This window comes from Neofelis nebulosa, chromosome 14 (assembly GCF_028018385.1).
Source record: "Neofelis nebulosa isolate mNeoNeb1 chromosome 14, mNeoNeb1.pri, whole genome shotgun sequence".
In the NCBI taxonomy this organism is placed as follows: domain Eukaryota; kingdom Metazoa; phylum Chordata; class Mammalia; order Carnivora; family Felidae; genus Neofelis; species Neofelis nebulosa.
Window position 1 is genome coordinate 72205777 of NC_080795.1, and position 23696 is coordinate 72229472.

Genomic DNA, 23696 nt, shown 5'->3' on the forward strand with positions numbered 1-23696 from the left:
GCACCACCTTTCACTGCTACCTTCCAACAGGGGCCTTAACCAGGCACCTACTGTTGGTCCCGTGTCTTAATAAAGGAGGGGGATGAAGTTCCCAGAAGTAAACCAAGCGATGCCACCCAAGTCAAGGCAAACGTGATGGTCTGGATTCCTCGACGCTCTCACCTTTGAGTGTGACCTGTAACCCGTGACCTCTCATCACACAGTGTGGTGAACTGGAAACTGCACGGGCCAGCAGGGCCAGCATTGCAATCACATATCTACCATTTTGTTTTGAGCCCTTAAACAAGTCACTTAACCTCACTTGATTTGTTAAATCATCTGCAAAACGGGCATAATTAAGCCAACCTTGTGACTGAAAAGATGAGCGATACCGTAGGCGAGCCCCCGCTCGCCCACAGTGAGCACCTATACTGCGGGCAAGGAGACACCCGCGGTAGGCCGAAGGACTCCCTTCCCCAACTAGCCCAGAAGACCCCTGGGCTACTGGGACTGTGACCATGGGTGCGCTGCCTTTTAGTGCCCTCGTTTTCAAAGGAGGGAGAGCAGTGTCTGCCTCCCGGGGCTGTGAGGAGTAACAGAGCCCGACACGCACGACGTGCAGGGCAATCTCGATAAATACGACCTCCGTGAGTCTGAGGGTGGAAGGCCTCCCTCCCGGCCTCTCCTGGTGTTACTTCTCGTCTAGCCGCTCTCAGCTAGCCAACCCCATGATCAGCCACATCCCTTGCTTCCTTTCCATTCCTTCCCATCGCTTCCAGGCCAGGGGGGCGTGCATCTGGAGCGCAGAGTATCTATAACCCTCTGGCACCGTCATGAGCCGTTCACACAGCTTTCCTCCTAGGAGGACACTGTCTCGGAGCCACACTCCCAAGAACCCAAGAGGGTGCGTGCTCCCATGTGTGCCACAGCACACCGCCCTTCTCTTCCGGCAGAGGTCTTGTTTCTTCAGGGCAGGGGGCTCTGCCTAACTGAGCGCTATATTCTCTGTGCTTTACACAGTTTTTGGCCTGGGGCTGGCATTCAGTGAATCTTCAGATGAATGAACGGGATGAAGACTTTTCTCCTCTTCCTTAATCTCTCCTACCTTCTCTCTCAGTGCCCGCCCACCCTCCCACCCCTTTTTGCTCGTTTCTTCCAACTGTACATCTTTTCGACCCATTCTTTATTCTTTCTGATCCTTCATCATTTCTCCTGAAATGGGGAAAGAGTGGAATTCTTCATAGGAGGAGGAGAGCAAGGAAGGTAGAGGGAGAGAGAAAAGGAGTAAGTGTAAGGAGAAATGGGGGTGAACAGAATTCTGTGGCTCTCCAGAAATCATTAAGGAAGGAAAATAGCATTTACTGTGTGTTCCAACGGACGGGGCTTTGAAAATGTGAATGCTACCAAAAGGTTTAACTGCCAGCTTTAACGCAAACATCCTCTCTCCCAAGCAGCTGAAGATATAATGGCCCCACACTGCTTTTTTCAGCCCCGGCAGGTGGCAGGCCACAGGAAGGAAGAGGGAATGAAGGAGCCTGGGACCAGGGAGAAGATGACAAAAGGGGGTGGGGACCTGCCCGAGGCTGCATCCCTGGGTCAGGTGAGGCAGGAGCCCAACCCAGGGGCATGTGACACCAAAGTCTGTTCCCCCCAAGACACGAGGCTCCTGAGCCACGCTCACCCCCGGGAGCCACCTGCCTGTCCTGTTCCCGCAGGGCCAGGCTCTCCTGCTCCCCTCAGGTAACAGCCAAGCACCCGGCAGGCTGGTTCAGCACCGGGCGACGTGCAGGCGATGTGATTAAAGGTGAGTAAGGCACGGTCCTTGCCCTGGGGAGCTCTCAGTCCGTAAAGGGCTCAGACCGAACCCGAGGCTCATCAATGAGTGTGAGCAGGCCCAGGGGTGACGGAAGGAACAGAGCCCCTGAGTGGTGAGGCCTGAGCCGAATCCTGAAGGGAGCGTGGGAGTCCACTGAGTTCCCGGACAGAGAGAGGAGTGACAGGTGGAGGGCCACGGGTGAGACGCGAGCGTGCGGAGCCACGAGGAGAGGTTCTCGGTAATAAAAAGGAGACTTCAAGGTACGCGGTACAGGAGAGAGGTGCCTGTTCGGCTCAGGACCCCGGGCCATTATATCAGAACTACTTACGCTACATAATCCTGCTCATCCTCTGCCTGAAAGTGATACGTCCTATTATCTACAACACAAAACAGAAAAAGAGCCAGACTTTAGAAAGCAGAACACCTGCAGGTATAATGTAAATTATGAAAAGTTTCTGGAGAAAAAAAAACAACACCATAAAAGTAAAATCTTAGTATAATTTGTTTTTACACCATTTTGATTTAGCAGTTACACAATTCACTTTGTCGGTATTGTTTTTCTGAAGTGCAAGAGTAATACAATAAAATAACTGCAAATACCTGGTATCGGGCACTTTTTGTGAAAAAGAAAAATGGGAAGGGGGAGAGATCCCATGTGATCAAAGTGGATTTCAGTGACCAGCTGGTCAACCGGAGACTGCTGGCTGCCAGTTCAATATTTTACTTGTCATTTTAAATTTGCCTTTTACTGTTTCTTTTTTTTTTAAAAAAAATTCGTTTTCTTCAATGATCCATAACTCACAGGGCAGCCCCTACAAGTAGGCATACATTGACCCAGGTTGCTCTCTGGCTGAATCAGGCTTCAGGGAGGTAGGGCTTCAACCCTGCTCGAGAGGCACCTTCAAGCTGCTACCCGGGTAAGGAGGGAACAGCCTGACCTGGATAGTTTGGGCAGGCATATGCAATGGACACTCTTTCTTAAAATGCAGGATTTGCTAGACTGCTTCAACATAGGTCCAACTAACCTTTCTGTACTAACCAGTCACTTGCTTCGTGACTGCTCCGGGTCAAGTACTCACACCCTGTATCTCCTTCCAGGTCAAGTACTCACACCCTGTATCTCCTTGAGAGACAGAGAATGTGTTTGTCCAAGAACACACCATGCGTAGTTGAGCCCAAGAACCCTGGCTGAGAAATCTTGCTTTACTGCTGTGTGACCTTGGGTAAATCACTGAATGTCTCTGAGCCTCAGTTTTCTCTTCTATAAAACAGGAAATTAATAGAGCTTTTGTGAGGATCAGCCATAATGTTTATAAAGCCCCTGGCACATATCAGATGTTCAATAATGGATGACTATTATTAATAAGCTATAGGCTCTCAAGTCTAGGATTTCTTGGCTTTTTGGGGTCATAACTCCCACTTTTCATACTTCTTTCTCCTCAATAGCCTGAGAAATTTCTTGGTCATAAAAATCATGGGGACTCTGAACTTTGATAGATGCTGCATAATCCAGCTTGGATCTAAAGGGTCTCACGACGGATTGAGCCTTTTGGGTTGAAACTGTTTTGGGGCTTCTATTCACACAACTCCATCAGAGGATTTCAAGGGGGCAGATAAGCATTTCTGTGCTGTGCACACAGATTGTGCACTTGAGCTGGTGGACAGCCCCACAGGGCTCTAGAGAGAAGGGAGAATACTGAAGGTTAATATGTAGGATTTCATAATACTGGTGAGTCACTATCGGTCCTACTGTCCTCTTCCCTTATAAAGAGGTGTCCCTTCAGTGACCACGGGGGTCCGTAAGTGCAACCATGGGACCAGGGTTAAGCACAGGGAGCTGGTCTAGAGGAAAACAATCTTTACCCCACTCTCTGCAAACCATGAAGATACAGGCCATAGCTTGGGGGATGGGAGGGTCTTTATGAGCCCTCATCACTGGGAAAAGCATACTTCGACCCATGGAGTGAGAGAGTGATGGCATGCAGTGTCGTCCATTTGGGAGGCTGGAAGGCAATTTTTCTTGGAAGCAAGATGATTTTTAAGAGCCCTATTTTGCAGGGACAAAACTCTGGGCAGGTCTGCTGTAGGGTTATAGGGGCACACCTGCATTCCCAAGTCTATGCCAGAGAGTTTTCTGTTTTTTTCCTTTTTTAACGTTTATTTATTTTGGGACAGAGAGAGAGTGCGAGCAGAGGGAGAGGCAGAGAGAGAGAGGAGAGAAAATCCCAAGAAGGCTCTGTGCCGTCAGCACATCAGTGCACAGTCCAACTCAGGGCTCGATCTCACGCACCGTGAGATCATGACCTGAGCTGAGATCAAGAGTTGGACGCTTAACCAACCGAGCCACCCAGGCGCCCCATGCCAGAGATTCTTAACCACAGGTACACATCAGAATCACCTGGGACTTCCTAAAAATATTTATGTCTGGGCTTCACAGCAAAGACTGTGATTCAGCAGATCTAGGAGAGAAATAGGAATGTACTTAGAAGAATCTCTCCAAGCGCATAAAACTGTGGGCTCATGGTCAAGAACTGGTCTAGTTTAACGTACAGATCTCGATACGAATCCACTGGGGGTCAGATCTGACCCTGTTATGCCTTCCCCCGCCTGCGGGTGGGCTCAGTATCAATGTAGCAACGTGCCCGTGCAGGAGCGCCAGGGGCCCTGCCTGGGAAAGCTGCTTGTTTGCACGCCCGGAGATGGAGATGTATGTCAGAAGCCACACACACCCCGACCTGGAGAGAAAAAGGACTCACGTGATATCAGGTCAAAAGACTTCTTGTCCTCGGCATTTGGTTTCACTTGGCAGGTGAGGAGGTTCAGCTTAGCGGGTTGCCTGTTAGACTAGAACAAGAAGTGAGGAAGTTACACGTTGCATTATCTTCCCACCTGCAGGGTCCGCGGCCTGCGGGGCAGACGGGCAGCTTCATGCAGTGCGTGTGGTGAAGTTTTATTTACCCCGTTAGAATCGTGAGTCTCATTAAAGAAGGACAAAGATCTTAGGTGGCCTGACAAATGTCTTTGCAATGTACATGCATATCCTGGTGATTAATCAGAATGGAACCAGGATCATCCGCCTCCCTTTCAATGAAGAGTGGGCACGCTCCATGGAGATGCACCTTTCTGAACTTACACGTACCCGAGCATGAACAGTCGGCACTCTCCGTACTGTATCTTACTGTGAAATGCAGAGGACTCCAAATGACCCCAGGAATCAGTCATCCCAAACCTGATGTCTCAGGTACCCACACATTTTGGTTGTAATGCGAAATTTAGTACTTCTCTCAAAAGCGCAAAGACAATTGACCTGTGAGACACTGCTTAACGAGACATTGTTGAATGAGCTCCAAAATCTTGGAGAGAGGGAAAATATAAGTAAGGATTTCATATCATTTGTCAGCAAATCTCTTGGTCACACACATCATTCATTCAGGTCCTGCAGTATTTAGAGAGTCACGCTAATTTAGGCTTTGCCTACATGGAGTCTTGTTACAGAATCACCCTGGTCAAAACTCATTCTTGCCCTCCTGTATTTGTCCAAGGTCACATGTTGGCCAACGGCTGATGCCAGATGTCTGCTTCCTGCAGGAGCTGACCAAGGAGGGAAGTGTCTGAGAGCCCAGGCTGGGCTTTGCTCGAACACAAGCCTGCTGAAGTAAACAATGGAACTCTAGTCCTGTATACCTGCCTCCATTCTTGTGATTCTGAAAATCCCCACACCAGGACCATTTACACCCAAGGAACTTGAGTTTTTGGGGAAAACGGAGCGGGAGAGGATAGGAAAAGGTCACACGTCAGTGACCCAATCAAAGCCCCGAACAGAGATGGCACATGATTAAGACAATTTCAATGACACATTACCTCTCTCATTCTTGATAGTGGACACTGGACAATTAATTTGTTTACCTTCCTGAGCTCACTGAACAATTTGTGAGATTCTCCTTCCTCTGTGCTTTCAATGAGTTTAGACACAGAGATTAATGCCACTTGTCCTAAAAGATCTGTTCCAAAAGGAAGCTGTCTGGGGGAGGAAGTGACAGACCCCGAGGGACTTCATGTTGCCTGCATGTAAATTTGACTCAGGCGTAGAAACCAGCAGTGAAGTCCTTCGCAGGATGGTTCTGCCTAAGAGGAAACAGCACTTGGGAAAGGGTTCCCGCACTACAGAACTGGTTGCCAAACTTAGGATGGGGAGGCGGGGGTTTGTAGGCCTGTAAATTTTTCTTAGAATGCACCTGGCTTGTGGGTTGCTAAAGGCCTCAGCCTCCAAATCCTCGGCTGCAGCCACGCCCAGGCCCAGCCCAACTGCGGAGGGAACTGTCGGTCCCACATCTCATCCTTCTGGATGTTGGCGAGAGGGCTGGAGTCCCACATGAATGACGATCACATGTGACAGCCTGAACAGGTCGCGATCCCACTTCACTGTAAGACTCTCCATAGAATACTGGGTTCCAATTTGGCATCCACATTTAAAGGATGGAGAAAAGCTTAGGAAGGACCAGGAGATGATTAAAGGAGTGGAAAATGGGCACTTTGAAGATCGGTTAAAGGCACTATTTAGTCCCAAGGGAAGAAGGCTGGGGAGGGATTTAATAACCATCCTCAAGAACATGAAAGGTTGTTATGGGGGAAGGCTGAACAGCTGTTTTCCATTTGCACGAATGAAGAAGAAATATACTCAAATTGTAGAAGATCTGAGCCAGACATAAGGAAGAACTTCCCAAGCTTAAGATGATTATGTATAATAAGAGGTTTCAGGTTTCTTACCCTAAAGTTGAGAAATCTCTTGGAAAAATTTAAGATTTTTTAAAGTTTATGTTTTTTGAGACAGAGAGACAGAGCGAGAGCGAGCATGTGCAAATGCCCACAAGCAGGGGCAGAGAGAAGGAGAGACAGAATACCAAGCAGGCTCCACGCCATCGGTACACAGCCCGATGTGGGGCTCGAACTCACAAACCATGAGATCATGGCCTGAGCTGAGGTCAAGAGCTGGACGCTTAAATGACGGTGCAACCCAGGCACCCCCAAAATATAAAACTTTTTAAGACACCATTCACATATGAATGTAGCAGAGAATTCTCTGTAGCAGAGAGTGTAGATGATTTTCTCTCCCCAAATCTATATTACTCCAGTATTTCTGAACCTAACCAACAGATACAATCAAGTAACAGATACATTTTCAGAAAGAAAAAAAGTAACATTAACTGGACTCAGAAAAGTTAAACATGCCATTCACCTCTCATTTCTAAGCATGGACCGCCTCCAAGTTCACTACCAGAAAGCTCCTGGTGATAAGCGTTCTATACAGTGTAAGTCCTTCCATGGTTGGCCCATAACTCCAGTGATGATGGCGTATGGTATTTATTTCCTCGGAATTGTGTCAAGTCTACTGCACTGACACTTGTCACAGCAACACGCACTTCATTTGACACAGGTCCATCTTGCCTACATAAAGGGTTCTTCCCCTAAATGCCAGTGAGACATCTGACAAATGACCTATTACTCCAAATGTGAGTTTGAGAATCAAAGAACACAATTTTTCACTGGTGAAGCAGTCAACATAGCCAGTACTGAGCCCACAAATACCAGAAAGCAGAGTGGTATGCTCAGCCAAAGTCCGCAGACCAAGGCCCTAGAAGGCTCAGGAATCAGTAGGGTAATCCACATTTGTAGATTCCACGGTAGAAATCCACATTTGTATAACTTTCCACAGTAGAAATCCACATTTGTATAACTTTCCAAAATTTCAAAGCACTTTCTCGACATTAGTACTAATTTATAGGTATATTGATTAAAGAAGGTATAATCTTGCTGGCATTTTGGCAGACTAAAATCAAAGACTAAATGACTTGCCCTGGGCTACATCACTGGGTACAGTTTAGGAAATGCTTTCATATTGTTTGAGGAAAGGAAAGAAAAACTCAGAGCGAAGAAAGCCTGTACTTATCGAGTCCTTACTGGTGAGGATTCCTACCGCACTCAGAATAAACACCACAGTCTGTACCTCAACTCCAATACTGCCTCCTGGCTCCTTTGGACCAGCTCCTGCCACCGTGCCTGCGGCTCCCTCTGCTGGGCGGTGAGGGCACTGGCCTCCCTCCCGTGATGCACACACCCCGTGGCCCTCCCAGACCTCCAGGCTCTGTCCTTCCCTCCAGGGCTCTCAAACTCAGCACTTCCTCAGAGGCGGCTTTCCTGGCCTGACGACCCTCCAGCGACTTTGCATCCCCTTTACACCTGCTCTATCGTCTTCCTGTCTCTGATTACTGCTTATTTCCTTCTTTCTTCCCACTGAGGGCACACACGTTTCTATTTTGTTCACTAAAATGTGCCTGGCATACAGCAGGCACTCAATAAGCGTTTACGACATGAATGGAAGCATTCCAGTTGCCTTACCTACACTATCTCGTGTGCTCCCACCTGTGAGGGAAGCCACTAGTTTCTTATACTAAGTAACATGAAGAAGCGGAGGCACAGAGACGTTAACTCATGTTCCTAAAATCTCCCAGTAAGGAGACAGCAGAGCCTGGAGCTGAACCCCGGTCTGAAGGGACTAAAGCCCCGCTCCTCCTCCTGGCTCCACCAAGCGGCACAGGCCTGGAAAGACGCGACGCGGAATCGCTCAGGAAAGGGTAGAAGCCCCAGTGCACGACGGAACGTCTCCTTCCGAGAAGAGTAAGGGCTAGAAACAAACAGAGCGAGGGTGTCCAAGGTTCACTTCTACTTCGGTATCTTCTCAGGTCATCGGATTCTCCCCCGGTTACTTTTGTAACTGAGGAGAAATTTTAGAAGCCTATTTGATACACCTGTTCACTTACTTGGCCCAACAGTTATTAAGCCTCTGCAACATCCCAAGCACACGCGAGAACACTCGGTCTATGCCATCAAGCAGCTACGGGAAACGGACCGAGGCACGGATCTGGAATGTGTGCGGAGCCTGGGAGCGGGGGTGGGGTGGGAGGGCTGAGTGGGGAGTCCTCCGGAGAGGCAGCCTCAGCCCTGGCGAGGGCCCAGAGGGGGAATCTGAACAGGGGTGGGGCGGGGGAGGGGGGGCAGTGAGGAGGAGCAGGTGCAGGCAGTGGGGGTTAAGAGGAGACCAAGGCAGAAGCGATGCCCCCTGGGGAGGTCGGGGGGAGAACTGCATTGGCGCTAAGGAGCTCACATCCGCGCCTCTGTGGCTCGGACAGTCTCCGGAAGGGAGTCATTCCAACAGTGGGCACTTAGGTTTGTATGCAGGGGCGTGGCTGGAGGAGGAAGCCAAGAAGGTAAGATGGACAAGTGATGATGGGGGCTGGAAGCAAAGCTACAGTCGTGGTACTAAGGGCTGGGGACTCAACATACAGCTGAAGAGAGAGGCTTTTAACTAATTATTCTAGAAGTTACCTCTATAGGGTATGTGTTCTCACTCAGCCCAGGCGTCTGGATGGTGAGTGGAGGGCAGGACGCACGGTCCCTGCGGGGGGGCAGGGGGAGGGTCTGCTGCTGAGCAGGGACTTTGAAAAGCTACACGTGCTTCTGTTCCAAACATCGGTCTGACATGTGTCAAAACTGAAGACTTTGTGGCTCTGTTCCCTGAGACTCTGAGGCTTGTCCTGCAGATTTCATTTTCATTACAAGAATGACATAAACTGGGGACACAGTGCGAAGAAGAAACTAACTGAATGTTACCTGTTAATCTCACTTTCACACCCAGAGATGATCGTTGTTAATACACTGACTTTAACAAAACGTCTGGGTGTGTGTGTGAGAGAGAGAGCTAGAGAGGTGTCTGTTTTTAAAAAATCATGGGTTCGTTCAAGTTGTGGATACCGTTTTGCAAAGTGCTTTTTTCCCCAATTAACAGTTTACACAGATGTGTTCGTTTTATACATACACGCGGACCCGGCAAAACCACCCTTGAATGTTTCCCTTTTGGAAATACTCCAAACTGGGGAAGCTCTGCACACGTTCCGTGAGCAGAAGTGATGAAGATATTCTCCCCGTGACAGAATGCATGCCACTCAAAACGGAAAATGGCTGCTCAGCCAGGAAGCCTGTCAGCAACGTAAGCAGAAAGGGAAGGAGTCGATTCTGATGAACGTTTCTGCGTCTCCGGGAAGAAAACAAACACCACACGTTGGTCCTTAGCTTTGTGTGCGCCACGGGGAAATGTTTGCGCCGCAAGTGCGAAGCTGTTAGTGCAGGCATACTTCTCGGCTAGCAGCCAACAGCTGCTGCTGGAATCAGTATCCAGAAACGAACTTCTTTCCCTCCATCATCCTGTTGACTTGCTCTGCTTCGCAAACCAGAACCGAGTATCAGCCACTCCTCGGGGGAATAAGCCTGACCCCACCAGGCTGAGGCTGTTGTGTGAAAAGAGGTTAAATAAGAGAGCTCTCTTCACTTTCTGTGCCTGGTAACAGAGCTGTTCCGACCATTATGGCCATTGCCAACTTTTTGCTCCATAAATATTTAGACACCTACTCTGCCCTAGAGGGACACATATATTTGGCACGCAATGAATAACCACAATAACCTCTGGCAAGACATTAGGTACACACTGAACACCTACACGGCAGAGAGATCGGATCTCTAAAATTTTAGTACATCAAAACTGCTTTTTTGAAAGTATTTTGGCTCACTTGGGGCAAGGTAACAGCATTCATTCACTGGGCACCTACACTGCTAGGTATTTTTAGAAATTGTGTTATTTAATTCTTGCAATAACCCTAATAACTAGGTCCTGCTACTGTACCCATTTTACAGATGAGGAAACGGGACGGTCAGGAAGGCAAAAAATAAAATATTTCAGAGAAAGGAAAAAGCAAAGCTGAGATTTGAACAAATTCTTTCCCAGAGCCTTTTCCATTTATCTCACACGGTTTCCTTGTCAAGGCAAGCCCTTGGGACGTTTGCAGAGTAAATGAGAACATGTTTCCTGCTTTTTCTTTTCTGGTTCTTCCTACCCTGGAACGGTCAGTTCCCTCATTTCCCTCAAAACCACTTAGTGTATCTGTTGAGAAATCCCACCCATTCCTGACGTGTTCCAGGTTCCAAAATTACCATCTTGTGGCTACAATGAAAGCTCTCCACCCCTTTAGTGGTCCTTCTGATAGATAGCTTAGGGAAGGGGGAGGTGATCATCTCCCTGAAGTAATTCCTCCTAGAATCTGTATCGACTGTGGATTCCTTCAACCCTCCCAACCGCTTAAACCTTGGTGCTCACTTCCGGCTGGCAGAATGTTATGTGTGAGGAAGATATGTTTGAATATGTAGATGTTCTTGAAAATCTCTTACTGCAGTAAGGAACCTGATGGTCTATTGTGCTGTTAGGGCTGAGAATCACTGGATTCAGTGGGCCAACAGCTGCCTCTTCCAATCACCTCCAACGGCTCATTCGGATGCAAGCCACAGGAATTTGCATCTGAAATAAACTCTATGCTGTCGCCACTGATCTATAACCTTGGCATTGAAATACAGTAAAAACTCCTATGCAGTGTATTAGTCAGAAGCATAAACGACCTGTAAAACATAACCAGACAGACTTCTAAACATATGTTTCATGCAACTTGAACTTGGGAAGTCCTCGGATAAACATCTTCGGTTCTGCATTTGCAACGTGGCGGAAGCCCAGAAAGATATTCCACAGACACCCCGAGTTTCAGAAATGGTGCTATTTTATACGTCCACATACCACTATCTGCACTGGAACAGCTGTTTCTTCTGCAGGTGACCATGACTATTAAGATTCAGCACCAGGGGTGCCTGGGTGGCTCAGTCGGTTAAGCTTCTGAGTCTTGGTTTCAGCTCAGGTTGTGATCTCGCGTTTCGTGGGATCGAGCCCTGTGTCAGGCTCTGTGCTGACAGTGTGAAGCGTGCCTGGGATTCTCTCTTCTCCCTTTCTCTGGCCCTCCTCCTCTCACACGCTCGCTCTCTCTCTCAAAATAAATAACTAAATTTAAAAAGGATTCAACAGCAGTGCTGGTGGGACCAGAGGCTACATTTTGAGCTTAATTTATGAAAGTCAGCTCTGGTCTGTAAAGAAAAGGGAAGGGGTTGACGGTGCCAGGTCACAAGGGCAGTGGGGTGAGAGCGGGCTGCTCAGGGGAAGAAAAATGGCACCACCGGAAGCAGATGGAGGGGACACAGAATTATCAGTCAAAAGGGGGAGAGAAAGATTCCAAAAGAGGATTAAAATAGTAAGTGGTTCAAGATGTCGTTACACATTTTTTCATGGTTCTTGCTTAACTGGAACTTCTGCTACATCAACTGTAGTTTTTTTTTTTTTTAATTTTTTTTTTCAACGTTTTTTATTTATTTTTGGGACAGAGAGAGACAGAGCATGAACGGGGGAGGGGCAGAGAGAGAGAGGGAGACACAGAATCGGAAGCAGGCTCCAGGCTCCGAGCCATCAGCCCAGAGCCCGACGTGGGGCTCGAACTCACGGACCGCGAGATCGTGACCTGGCTGAAGTCGGACGCTTAACCGACTGCGCCACCCAGGCGCCCCTCAACTGTAGTTTTTAAGTTTGTTCTCGAATGCTCTTTTTGTCAGTACCTGAATATATAGATAGCAACAACTTTCAAAGAATGTGTTATTTAAGCCTCCAAAAGACTCTTCAAACAGGGTAGGGAAAGCGGTGCCACTCCACTGGCTCATCTCGGGTTCCCTGAACGCGCTTCCTGGCCTCAGGACTGTGGACTGCCCTCTTCCCTCTGCTGGGACTGCTCCTCAGAAAAGCCTTCCCTGGCCACACAAAGGCAGCTGCCCCTTCATTTTCTACCCCAGCAATGCTGCTCACTTCTTAGAGCTCTGAGCCCTAAGCTCAGAGCTCACTGCAAGCTCCGAGAGGGCGCGGCCGGCTAGTTCATCCTCGGTCCTCTAGCATCCGGCCCAATGGCTGCTTGGAATCAGCGAAACAGTTTAATGAGCCAAACATTCCCATTTTATACACTGGAGAAAATGGAGGCTCCAAAGGCTTATGTCACGTATCCAAGGTCCTACGGATTGTTCAGGGGTTTGAGGCGGGGTCTCATGGGCTCCCAAGTTTGTCCTTTGACAAGTCGTTGTTGCTTCTAATCTCTTGGAGAAAGGAAAATACTCTCTTCTCGCGGTGGGGACAATATATGGAATCTGGTGGAATCCAGCATAGCCTCAGGAGGCCATAAGGGCCGATCACAGAGACCCGTTGTTAAATCCGTAGCAAGCCGAACGAACGCAGCCCCTTCGGGCTTTGGAGTGGACTGATAAACAACAGTCCTTGGGAACTGTCTGTGTATCCCCAAAGCCCAAGGCAGGGAGACAGACATCAAATTCTTAGCTTTGGTGACGCTGCCCTGGAGGTGCCAGAGGTGCTGTTAACCTCTGACAGGCTGAAGAGGACAGGTACCTGAACTTGGTTCACAAAGCATCTTGAGAAGTAAGGAAGTAGCAATACAAAAAGAAAAAAGAAAAACTCCAGTAAATCAGTTTCCAATGGAGGTAGTAACACATTAGGGAAGAGTAGTAATAGCAATAATAATAACTGACTTTTTTCGAGCACTAATTCTGCCCCACAACCTGTTCCAGTTTAATCTTTACACCCACCTATGAATTAGGGACTGTTAATAGCCCCATTTCATTTAGACGGGGGAAGCCTCATAGGGATTCAGTGTCCCCTGGAATTCGAACCCAGGCAGACTAGCTCCAGGATCCAATGCTGTGACCCACCTCAGCTCCCCGAGATGGTGACAGTAACCGCTAAGTTTATGAAATGTCCAGTGTGGTCCACGTGCCACAAAGCTTTAAATGCATCTGCTCCTTGAATTCTGTCAACACTGGAAGACGCGTACCGTTATTACCCTATTTCACAGATGAGGAGTAAAGTTAGGTGCAGTAACAAAAGCCACACGTGGTAAGTTGCTGGAAGGGTATTTCAGTGCAGGGTGCCTCAGAAGGTTGTGCTCCTGATCCCCACCCCTTTTAACATTTATTTTTGAGAGACAGAGAGGCACAGCATGAGCAGGGGAGGCGGAGAGAGAGAGATACAGATCTGAAGCAGGCTCCAGGCTCTGAGCTGTTTGTTAGCACAGAGCCCAACGCGAGGCTCGAACTCATAACTGCGAGACCATGACCTGAGCTGAAGTCAGATGCTCAACCGACTGAGCCACCCAGGTGCCGCCCCCCCCCCCCCACCCCTTTTAAAAAGTTCAGCCTACCGAGCACCTTCTCAAGAGTCTCAGCCTGGTCCAGTCCCACTGGTTTCTCAGGCTCTTTGAGTAAAATGCCAAATCTTCTTAGTGAACATCTGTGTGATAGTTTATGAAAATACTTTTAGTGTTGGCTGACTGAGAAAAAGTGACGATAAACTTAGTGACTTGTCAGGGTGTTAATCGTAAGAGCATCTTCAGGCATTTGAAAAACTGAGATTTAGGGGCGCCTGGGTGGCGCAGTCGGTTAAGCGTCCGACTTCAGCCAGGTCACGATCTCGCGGTCCGTGAGTTCGAGCCCCGTGTCAGGCTCTGGGCTGATGGCTCGGAGCCTGGAGCCTGTTTCCGATTCTGTGTCTCCCTCTCTCTCTGCCCCTCCCCCGTTCATGCTCTGTCTCTCTCTGTCCCAAAAATAAATAAAAAAAAAAAACGTTGAAAAAAAAAAAAATTAAAAAAAAAAAAAAAAAAAGAAAAACTGAGATTTAAAAGAAATCAGTTTTCAGATCCAGACAAATTCACAGACGCTTTGTTGTATCTTTAATATCAGGACTCCCCATTTCCTCCTTCCAGGAAACCCGGACTTGTCTACTCTAAGGCCCTATGATGATTCGATGAGGGGTTTCTTTCTCCAAAGAACTATTACTGAAGCCACTTTCAAAGGCCTAACAACAAGCTGGCATCTGAGAAAAGGCCGATTCGTATAGTCGGAAGAGCAGAGGCTTCAGGGTTTGAAAACTGGTCCTGCTGTTTACAAATGGCTAATTCTAGGCATGGGATTTAATCTTCCAGCGTCTTTGTTTCTTCTTCTATAAACTGCAGTTTCAGCCGAAAGTGTTCAGTGAACACTACCTGTATGTCAGGCAGTGTGCTGGGTACCGGGAGATCAAAGGTAAGACATAGTTTCCACCTCCTGAGAACTTTCCAGACCAAAGAAAAGTGAAGATGGTGACATCTATGTTGTACAGCTAGCCTGGCATGCTCTAAGTGATCAATAAACGGCAATCACCTTTCTTGTTTCAACCCAGGATCTGAGCTGTATGTGACGCTGAGGTTAATAAATCCACCAAGTAAGGACTTTGGAGAAGTCAAACTTCTTATACTTTTGCAATTAATGTTTTAGGATTATTACAATAAAGTCATACTCCAACTATAATTCTTACATATTCTTTTTTTTTTTTTAATTTTTTTTTTCAACATTTTTAATTTATTTTTGGGACAGAGAGAGACAGAGCATGAACGGGGGAGGGGCAGAGAGAGAGGGAGACACAGAATCGGAAACAGGCTCCAGGCTCCGAGCCATCGGCCCAGAGCCTGACGCGGGGCTCGAACTCACGGACCGCGAGATCGTGACCTGGCTGAAGTCGGACGCTTAACCGACTGCGCCACCCAGGCGCCCCTAATTCTTACATATTCTTTGATAGCTTTTTAAATTATATACTGAAATGCTTAAAGTAAAAAGGATAAGAAAACAACTCAAAGATATAGAAGTTTATGTATAATAGTTTGGTGGCTGGATATAAAGTCCTTTATCCTTAAGCTTTGAGGCTGACTGAAATGTTTGCGATAGATTTCTTAGAATTGGTATTTTGAAATACCACAAGCATTTTATACTTTGCTCAAAACATACTAGATGGCCCATAAATGGAAGCCACTATCCATACATATTACTGTAATAACAAATCCAGAGATTCTCAGTGAATCTGATTCCCATAGTGATGTACTACTTTGAGTAGTAAATAAAAAAAAAGTATGTCTTTGAACAGATACAAGAAAAGCAATGAATTTGCAGATGAGCTCCTGTAGGGCTGGCTGCCCCCTTTGCAGGCACCCCCCAAAATGCATTTCTTCCTTAATAGTAAGCTAGGGAGATGACTGGCCCCCAGAACAGATCATTCTCGAATGGTCAATCCAACAGTCCATGGCTCATCAATCTAAGTGCATACGCGACCCTCTGCTGGGTCACGTGGGTAAGTGACACCGACTGGGGGCCTTCAAGCAGTGAAATTCCCACGTGCTCAGAGGTCCCAAACAAAGCCTCCACGTTTTCTAACAAAGGTTGTTCTGTCCACTTTCCAAAGATGACTCAATCCCACATGTTTCCCCAAGGAAACTGCTGGCCTTCGTTTTCAACTGGATTGTAAGTCATCAGCAGTGTCTGCAAAGTCAGGAGAAGTGGCCTTTCTGTAGGAGCAGGGATGGGACTACAAGTGATGTAACTGGCGGCAAAAACGTGTCGCCCAAAGCCAGTGAAAAGCAGGCAAGAGAGTAACACCAATCAGTGGGAGGGAATCTGAAGTGAGGTGGAGGAACCCACTCCCCCGCCGCCGCTCCCCCCCCCCCCCCCCCCCCGGCTGCTCTGGGCGCAGGAGAGGTGGACCCACAGTTTCCAATGCTCGCAGCAGGAGAGCCTGCCTGCCGACAGACAGAATTGCCAGGACACCCGGCGAGGTGATGCTGACAGGAACGATTCCTGCTAACTGAATGCCCCCACGGAGCACATTATCACATTTAATCTTCACTATCATTTCCTCAAGGTCACACAGTAAAGGACTCAGATCTGACAGATGCCACAGTGCTTTCTCACGGCCACTACACAATGTAGCTGATGTGATATTTGCTGTTGATTAGAGCCTTAAGAAAGCACTGACACGGGGCGCCTGGGTGGCGCAGTCGGTTAAGTGTCCGACTTCAGCCAGGTCACGATCTCGCGGTCTGTGAGTTCGAGCCCCGCGTCAGGCTCTGGGCCGATGGCTCGGAGCCTGGAGCCTGTTTCCGATTCTGTGTCTCCCTCTCTCTCTGCCCCTCCCCCGTTCATGCTCTGTCTCTCTCTGTCCCAAAAATAAAAATTAAAAAAAAAAAAAAAAAAAAGAAAGCACTGACACAGGGGCGCCTGGGTGGCGCAGTCGGTTAAGCGTCCGACTTCAGCCAGGTCACGATCTCGCGGTCCGTGAGTTCGAGCCCCGCGTCGGGCTCTGGGCTGATGGCTCGGAGCCTGGAGCCTGTTTCCGATTCTGTGTCTCCCCTCTCTCTCTGACCCTCCCTCGTTCATGCTCTGTCTCTCTCTGTCCCAAAAATAAATAAAAAACGTTGAAAAAAAAAAAAAAAAAAAAAAGAAAGCACTGACACAGTTGGCTTGGCCACAGCTATGTGTTTGGCAGGAACAAGAAAGGGAGGGTGGAAGAGAAGTGATTTTTATTTTTAGCAAACTGTCCGAGGTCACAGGACCACCAGTGAGCAGTGCCACAGACTCACTCCATCAACCGCTCGGTTTCCTCACGCTGCGCTGCCTCCCACAGCAGGCTCTTAAGAAAGCCCAGTAGGTGGGACACGATCAGGTCATAATATCACTTGGGAAAAGGCTTTCTGAGGCTGTCACATAGCCAGATGAATCCAAGGGAGGAGGAGGGTAAAGAGAGGGTACACGTAGCACATCCCTAACTAAAAACTCCTGATTCACATAAGGTCAAGTGGTCAGAAACTTTCACTGTAGTGCAGTTCACCTGAAGAATATTCTTCTGGTTTTTGTTTCTGCTCACAAACTAGATCCATCTCAGAGTCTCACCGCTCGGACCCACCTCAGCTCATAAAATCAGACAATAATCAGCCACAACCCGGCCCGGGAAAGCGGAGGGAAGAGCAGGCACAATCCCATCCGGGCAACTGCTGCCCTCAGCCTCCAACCCTAGGGCACAGAGCGGCACTCAAACACCTCCCCGGTCATAAGGTTCTAGCTGCTGTTACAGCTGCCGCGGGTGGTAAGGTCTGAAAAGACCACCCTGGATACCTTTGGAACTCGCCCAGAGACAGGTCAACCCTGTGGCTCCCCAAGAGTCAGGATACTGGCCCAGGAGACGCCAAACCTTATCACAAAAGTGAAGGGCCGTCTGTGTTGACTGTCCTTATGAATGAATCGCTTCTCAGGATTCGTGCCATGCTTCGGGCCATCAAAGAATTCCAGCCTGCACGCACAGGCAACGTGCTTCTCCCACACACAGACTCCCAGGCACTCCTGGTTCAGGGCTGACTATGTCTGTGATGGCCCAACCTGGGATCCCATGCTGGGGAGGAAGTGGGGTTGCAGGTGAGGGGAATTCACATTTTGAGGGGTGTGGGAATGTGTACGAGCAGAGTTCCAACCTATACCAGATCCCAGCTGTGCCATGTGTGAGCTATGTGACCTGTAAGTGAACTTTTCTGAGCCCCAGCTCCCCCATCTGAATAGTGAAGGTAACATCATCCGTAACTTAGGTTGTGAGGGTTAAATGTTACAACGCGTTAAGGTGCTGGTGAATGCCTAGCAAATGGTGAACATTCGAAAACATTAGCCGCCATGATGGTGATGGTGGTGGTGACAGAAATGCTTTTGAAAAGTCAGAGGGTGGCGATCTTTGCTTTCACAGAGAGAAACATAGGCCTAGAACGGAGACTGTTTCGTTGTCTATCAAACAGGAGCAACAGAAGCTACATAAAATAGGTTCTGGTAATGTGCTCAGAACAATGAATGCACAAGCCACAGAGAATACTCAATAAATGTCATCTATTCCCGTCAGTGTTTCTGATCTTGGATCATTCTTCTGACACACAGCCCCCCAAGTGTTTTAATCACCAACATAATGAGCAGAGTGGGCCCCTGTGTGGCCAGCAAACACCATTAAGCACTCACAGAGGCTTCAAGACTGAAATCCCAGCATTCACCAGGTGTGACACAGGCTGATTTCTTAGCCCCTTAATGACAGCATCTATCTGGTGGGTTGTGGCAACAATCACATATGGTGACACAGGGGAAGCACCTTCTACAACTTGGCTCATGGTAAGTGCTTACTTACTTAGTGGTAACTAACATTCTCGTGACCATCAGAACTGTTTCATAAAGCAACTGCGTGGGATTAAATATGAACAGGTCAAAGTTATCTCATCTGGGGCCTACTCCAGCACCTGGAGTAGAGTAGAAGCTTCATGAAACGTTACCAAAGAAACGAATTATTAGACAGCTTTAGCGATAACTAACTGATCTAAGTCCACCTGTAGGATTTCCCGTATCAGGTGGATGGCTTGTCACAGCTGGCATGATAGGTCAAAAATCTCAGTTGGACTGAGGGAAGCTGAGGGCCTCTGAAGAATCACCCTGCAAGGGTTCTGCAAGGGACAAAGGACAGAGATGATAGAATTGCTCAAGTTCCATAAAGGCCAATAATCGTTAAGACGTATGGAATCTTCCAGCAGGAAGGGTTTGGCCACAGGTTTGTAGTGACCACCTTGTGTGTACCAAGGTCTGAGGAGGGGGTGGGGCTGAAGAAAGATGACTAGGACCTGGTAAGTGCCCCGGGGAAGTGAAGAGTCTAGTAGGATGATGGGCTTCTGCAGGAACAGAGGCAGAGTGGAAGGGGCATCATTCCCAACTGTGCCCGCTCCTAGCCCAGTCACTGGGCGTCTCTGTACTTTAGATTCTTCATCTGCAAAAACGAAGGGCAGGTTACCACATGGGTTGTAGAAGGGATTGAGTGAAATAAATTTTATGAAGTGTCTGGCAGGAAGAAATGCTTATTAAGTGGTACTTCTTGCTCATCAGAGGACAATCTAATCTCAACTGTGAATAACGAAAACTTGCCAATGTAACAAATGGCTCATCCCTCATTTTTACCATCCTGTTACCAATTAACGGCTTATCATAAACTCGAAGGCCTCATTGGCACAGGATACTGAAATTTACCCGAGCTTCTCTCCAAGCTGGGATTGCTAGGTGCGACTGCGCGTGCCTTCGTAAAGACTCTTGGTCTACTGTGCGGTTTCCAGTTCCACTTGACACATCTGCCACTATAACCTTTGCATCTTTAAGGGTAAGAAGCCATTTCTTGCTAGTTTTAAAAGGGCCAAACAGTAATTACTTATTTTATGGTGCATGTCCTGACTAGCGCTAAGACTGAACCTTTTTTGACAGTGTATTAATTCTGCCAGTACAAGACTTTCAGTTGAAAATGGGTGATACCAAACAAAAGTTCTAGCTAGAATGTAAGTATCAACTGTAAGTATGCAATATATATGCATATGTAACTGCCAACAATCTGGAGAGAAAACAGAATAGAAGCGTTAATAGCTTAGTTACTTTCTACTTGCCACTGAATTGCCTTTATTCCTAAAGAAAGGGGAGCCACAGCAAGGCAATCATATGATTTCAGTTTTATTTATATACATTTTAGCCCTTTACCAGAATGGGGGCTTTCTGAGTGATTTAAACAGTAACAAGAAAAAGACTGAACATATTGTATGCATGTTATTTCATTTCCTATTATTTCATGCAAAGAACACCCTCTGTCATCTTTATAATTCAGAAAACTTTAGGTTTTTTAGAACCACCAATAAGATTTCCCCGAAGATAAGCTTATGAAATGACAGGATATTGTGGGAAACGGCATGGGATGTTCTAGAGGGGCAGGAGAATGAGGCAGGTCACCATAGGACAAGACGAGACCAATTCCTGCGGTAAAGGAGCATCCCACACTGTCTGACCCTAATCCACACATTACGCATAGCGGGTGGGGGTGGGTGGATTTCAGTGCTGGGTCCATCATGTTTTTGCTTCCTAGTCCACATGGCCGAAGGGCCTCGCAGGTGCAACACAGTAAATCACCAGGTGCACTTACCGTGGCGTGTGAGATGGTCAGGATCCCGTTCTTGACTGCACACTTCCTCCTCTGCCACACTTTCCGGAGCCTGAAGAGCAAGTCAGACACAACCTGATATGGTAGCTGGTTCACTCTGTGACATGCAATTATGTCGTGTTATGTATGACGATCGTTAAAAATCGTAACAACAAAACCACCCCAAACCAAAACCCACAAAACCCAGAAAACATTATTATCCCTTTTATTATCCCAGGTGGAAGGTAATTCAGACTAGGAGGCATATATAAGGACGCTCATTATAGCACTGTTTTAAAAAATTTTTTTCCCAATGTTTATTTGTTTTTGAGAGAGAGAGAGAGAGAGAGAGAGACAGAGAGAGAGAGAGACAGCGCGAGCATGAGCATGGAGGGGCAGAGAACCTGAAGCAGGCTCCAGGCTCTGAGCTGTCCGTACAGCTGGGGCTTGAACTCATGAACCATGAGATCATGACCTGAGTTGAAGTCGGACATTCAAGCGGCTGAGCCACCCAGGTGTCCCTACAGGACTGTTTTTGATGGCAAAGTGGGAAATAACAGAAATCTAACAGAAGAATGAATAAATGCATTATGGGTATTTTCATATTATAGCGTACTATGCAGGAGTTTAAGACGATCAAGTAACTATGTCTGTGCTGACATACATTTCTAAAACATACTATTGATTGAAAAAACCCAGCTGTTTTAAAGTAATTCAGGTATCATCTAGTAATGTTAACATTTTTTAAAAATATCACATATAAAATGGGACCCTAAGTTTTCTCAGGGTGCATAAATACATGTACAAACATACAGAAGAGGGCCTGGAAAGAGGCACATGATACTGACAGAAGTATTCCTGTCTGGGAAGGAGGCCCAGAACTGTACTAGGGGTTGTGCTAAAGAGTTTTTAACTGTATCTGTGAATCTTCCACAAGAAGGCTGTTTTAATCTATTGGTTCTGTAATTAAAATGAAATCTAAAGAAACTAAGAGAAGTAACTGAAGACATCTGCCAGGTAAGGAGGAGTGGGGGCGGGGCCACCTCAGGATCTAGAGAAAGGAACTCAGGGTCATGGAGGAACATTTTTGGTAACTTGTACGCCTCTCCTTTGGGAAGGCGGACACCTCTCCTCAGAAAAAGCCAAACAGAACTCATTCCATGTTGGAAGTTTTTGTTTTCGGTGATGCTCCAGGTATCGGTGAGGCTCTGGGTGGCGATGTGCACATGTGCGGGCAGGTACGGACGCACTAGTGAAAAGCAGTCCCATGAGGAAACGGAAACCTACAGGGAACCGGGATTCTCCGGGGAAGACGAGGCTTCTCTGGCCTTCGGTTGTCATGGAAACAGACAACATCAGAGGAGGGAACTGTAGCTTCTCTTGGCATTTAAAATAAGATCATCATGTGTTTCCTTTTCCTTCTTACATGAGGCCTCTTAAGAAACCTGCCACAATATGAATTTAAAACCAACTCCGAAGACAGATAATGTTGTCTTGTTGTGTGTGTAACTACTAGAGAGGCATGGTTTAGTCTGAAGCATGCTTCACAGAGGGAAATCATCTGACACCATCTGACCACAAGTAAATTGAACACACTGTGCTCAGAGTGCCAGTATCTTCCGGGGGTAAATGCAGAACTCCTGATTGAGAAACTGCCCTCAGATTATGGCTACGTCACCGACTAGGGGAAGGGCCAACGAGAGGTGACATCTGTCACACGGTCATACCTGCATTCGGTTAAGGTAGTCAATGCTGTCACTAGTCTGGCATCCCAACCTGACCCTCGTAAAAGCCTGCTGAGTCAGGCGACGTATTCCCTGGACTCACTAAGCCCAAACAGGCATCATCCTTCTTTACCAAAACGTTTTAAAATATCAACCAACCAACCTAACAAATAGTCAACTGTGAAGAAACTGTCCTGCCTCGGTTTACTCATTTTATTTAGTAAAATCTTTATTCATTAGTTTTTCTTAATGTATATTAAGGAAATACAAAACCAAACACAAAATTGATTTTTTTTTTTGCATTAGTAACAAAGCCAGGGAAAGTGACACAAAAGCATTCATCTTTCTGGCTAAAAGAAATTGACCAGGTGGTGCTCCAGGTCACCAAAGGGGGGCAAAATCAAGTCAATCCCTTGTCCATCTCTGTGAATACTGTGAGAGCTTTTATTCCTGAGATTTCTATGGAATGGCCTCTATGCCCATGCTTTCCCCTTCCTGTATGGAAAGCTTTAAGGATGCTTGTCTGCGAAGCTCCTGAATGGACATACCATGGACTTTTACCATCTTTCCAGACAGCACCATACAGAATACCAGTTACACCATGCCCAAACCTCAGAATTCCAGAAAAGGAATTTTCTATTAGAAGGTGGTTTAGTATCACTAAACTAGCTCCAATTCTGAGGCTCAATTACTTGGGCTTCAATGTCAGCACCATCATCCACCAGCCACGGGACTCCGCTCACGTTACTGTCCTCTCGGGGACTTACCTTAATCTGTGTCATGAATATGATAATGCCCATCCTGTAGGACTATTCTGACAAAATATACGTAGAACAGCTATTCCTTTGCCTCTCAACAAATGCCTTTGGATCATAAAGTTTTAAAATTACTTAAAAAAAAATTAAAGTGTTTTTTAAATTGTGTAACAATCTTATAAGTAACAAGGAGTGTTCCAGAACTGGAGTCAGAAGTTACTAAAGCAAATGATCCTTTGGAGAAAATCACATGACCCATCAGTAGTCACTGTTAGCAAGTGAGTCTGCCTTCATGTACAAGCACTACAGTTCTTTCCTCTTCCACAGACAGCACTGACAGGCCACTCTGGGTTACCATTATTTACCCCTGCACCCTGTGCAATTATGGGAAGCTGGCCCACCTCTTGTGTACTGTTTACCTTCTGGCACCTAGCTGACTGCCTGAGGCACCAGAGTGCTTAATAAATGTGTGTGAAATGAGTGCATGAAGGAAGAACAGACCAGAAGAATAGAGGAGCCAGGTGTGTGAGTGGATGACAGCTGATACCCTGTGTATCCCAAGGGCGATCAACAGCGGCGAGGCCCCCTCTGAAAGATGAAGGGGTATATACCCCAGC

At 47.2% G+C, this 23696-nt stretch overlaps 1 protein-coding gene across 5 annotated transcripts in view; it reads right to left on the minus strand.

Annotated features, from left to right (window-relative positions):
• The window catches only part of ASAP1 (ArfGAP with SH3 domain, ankyrin repeat and PH domain 1), a 352683-nt gene that overhangs the window by 49505 nt on the left and 279482 nt on the right, over positions 1 to 23696 (minus strand). For all 5 annotated transcript variants that reach the window (XM_058699088.1, XM_058699087.1, XM_058699086.1 and 2 more), the window contains 3 exons: positions 20604 to 20673; positions 4552 to 4639; positions 2124 to 2172 (listed from right to left, as the gene is read on the minus strand). In XM_058699088.1, the coding sequence (XP_058555071.1) occupies positions 2124 to 2172; positions 4552 to 4639; positions 20604 to 20673 (207 nt within the window). The remainder of the gene's footprint in view (positions 1 to 2123; positions 2173 to 4551; positions 4640 to 20603; positions 20674 to 23696) is intronic.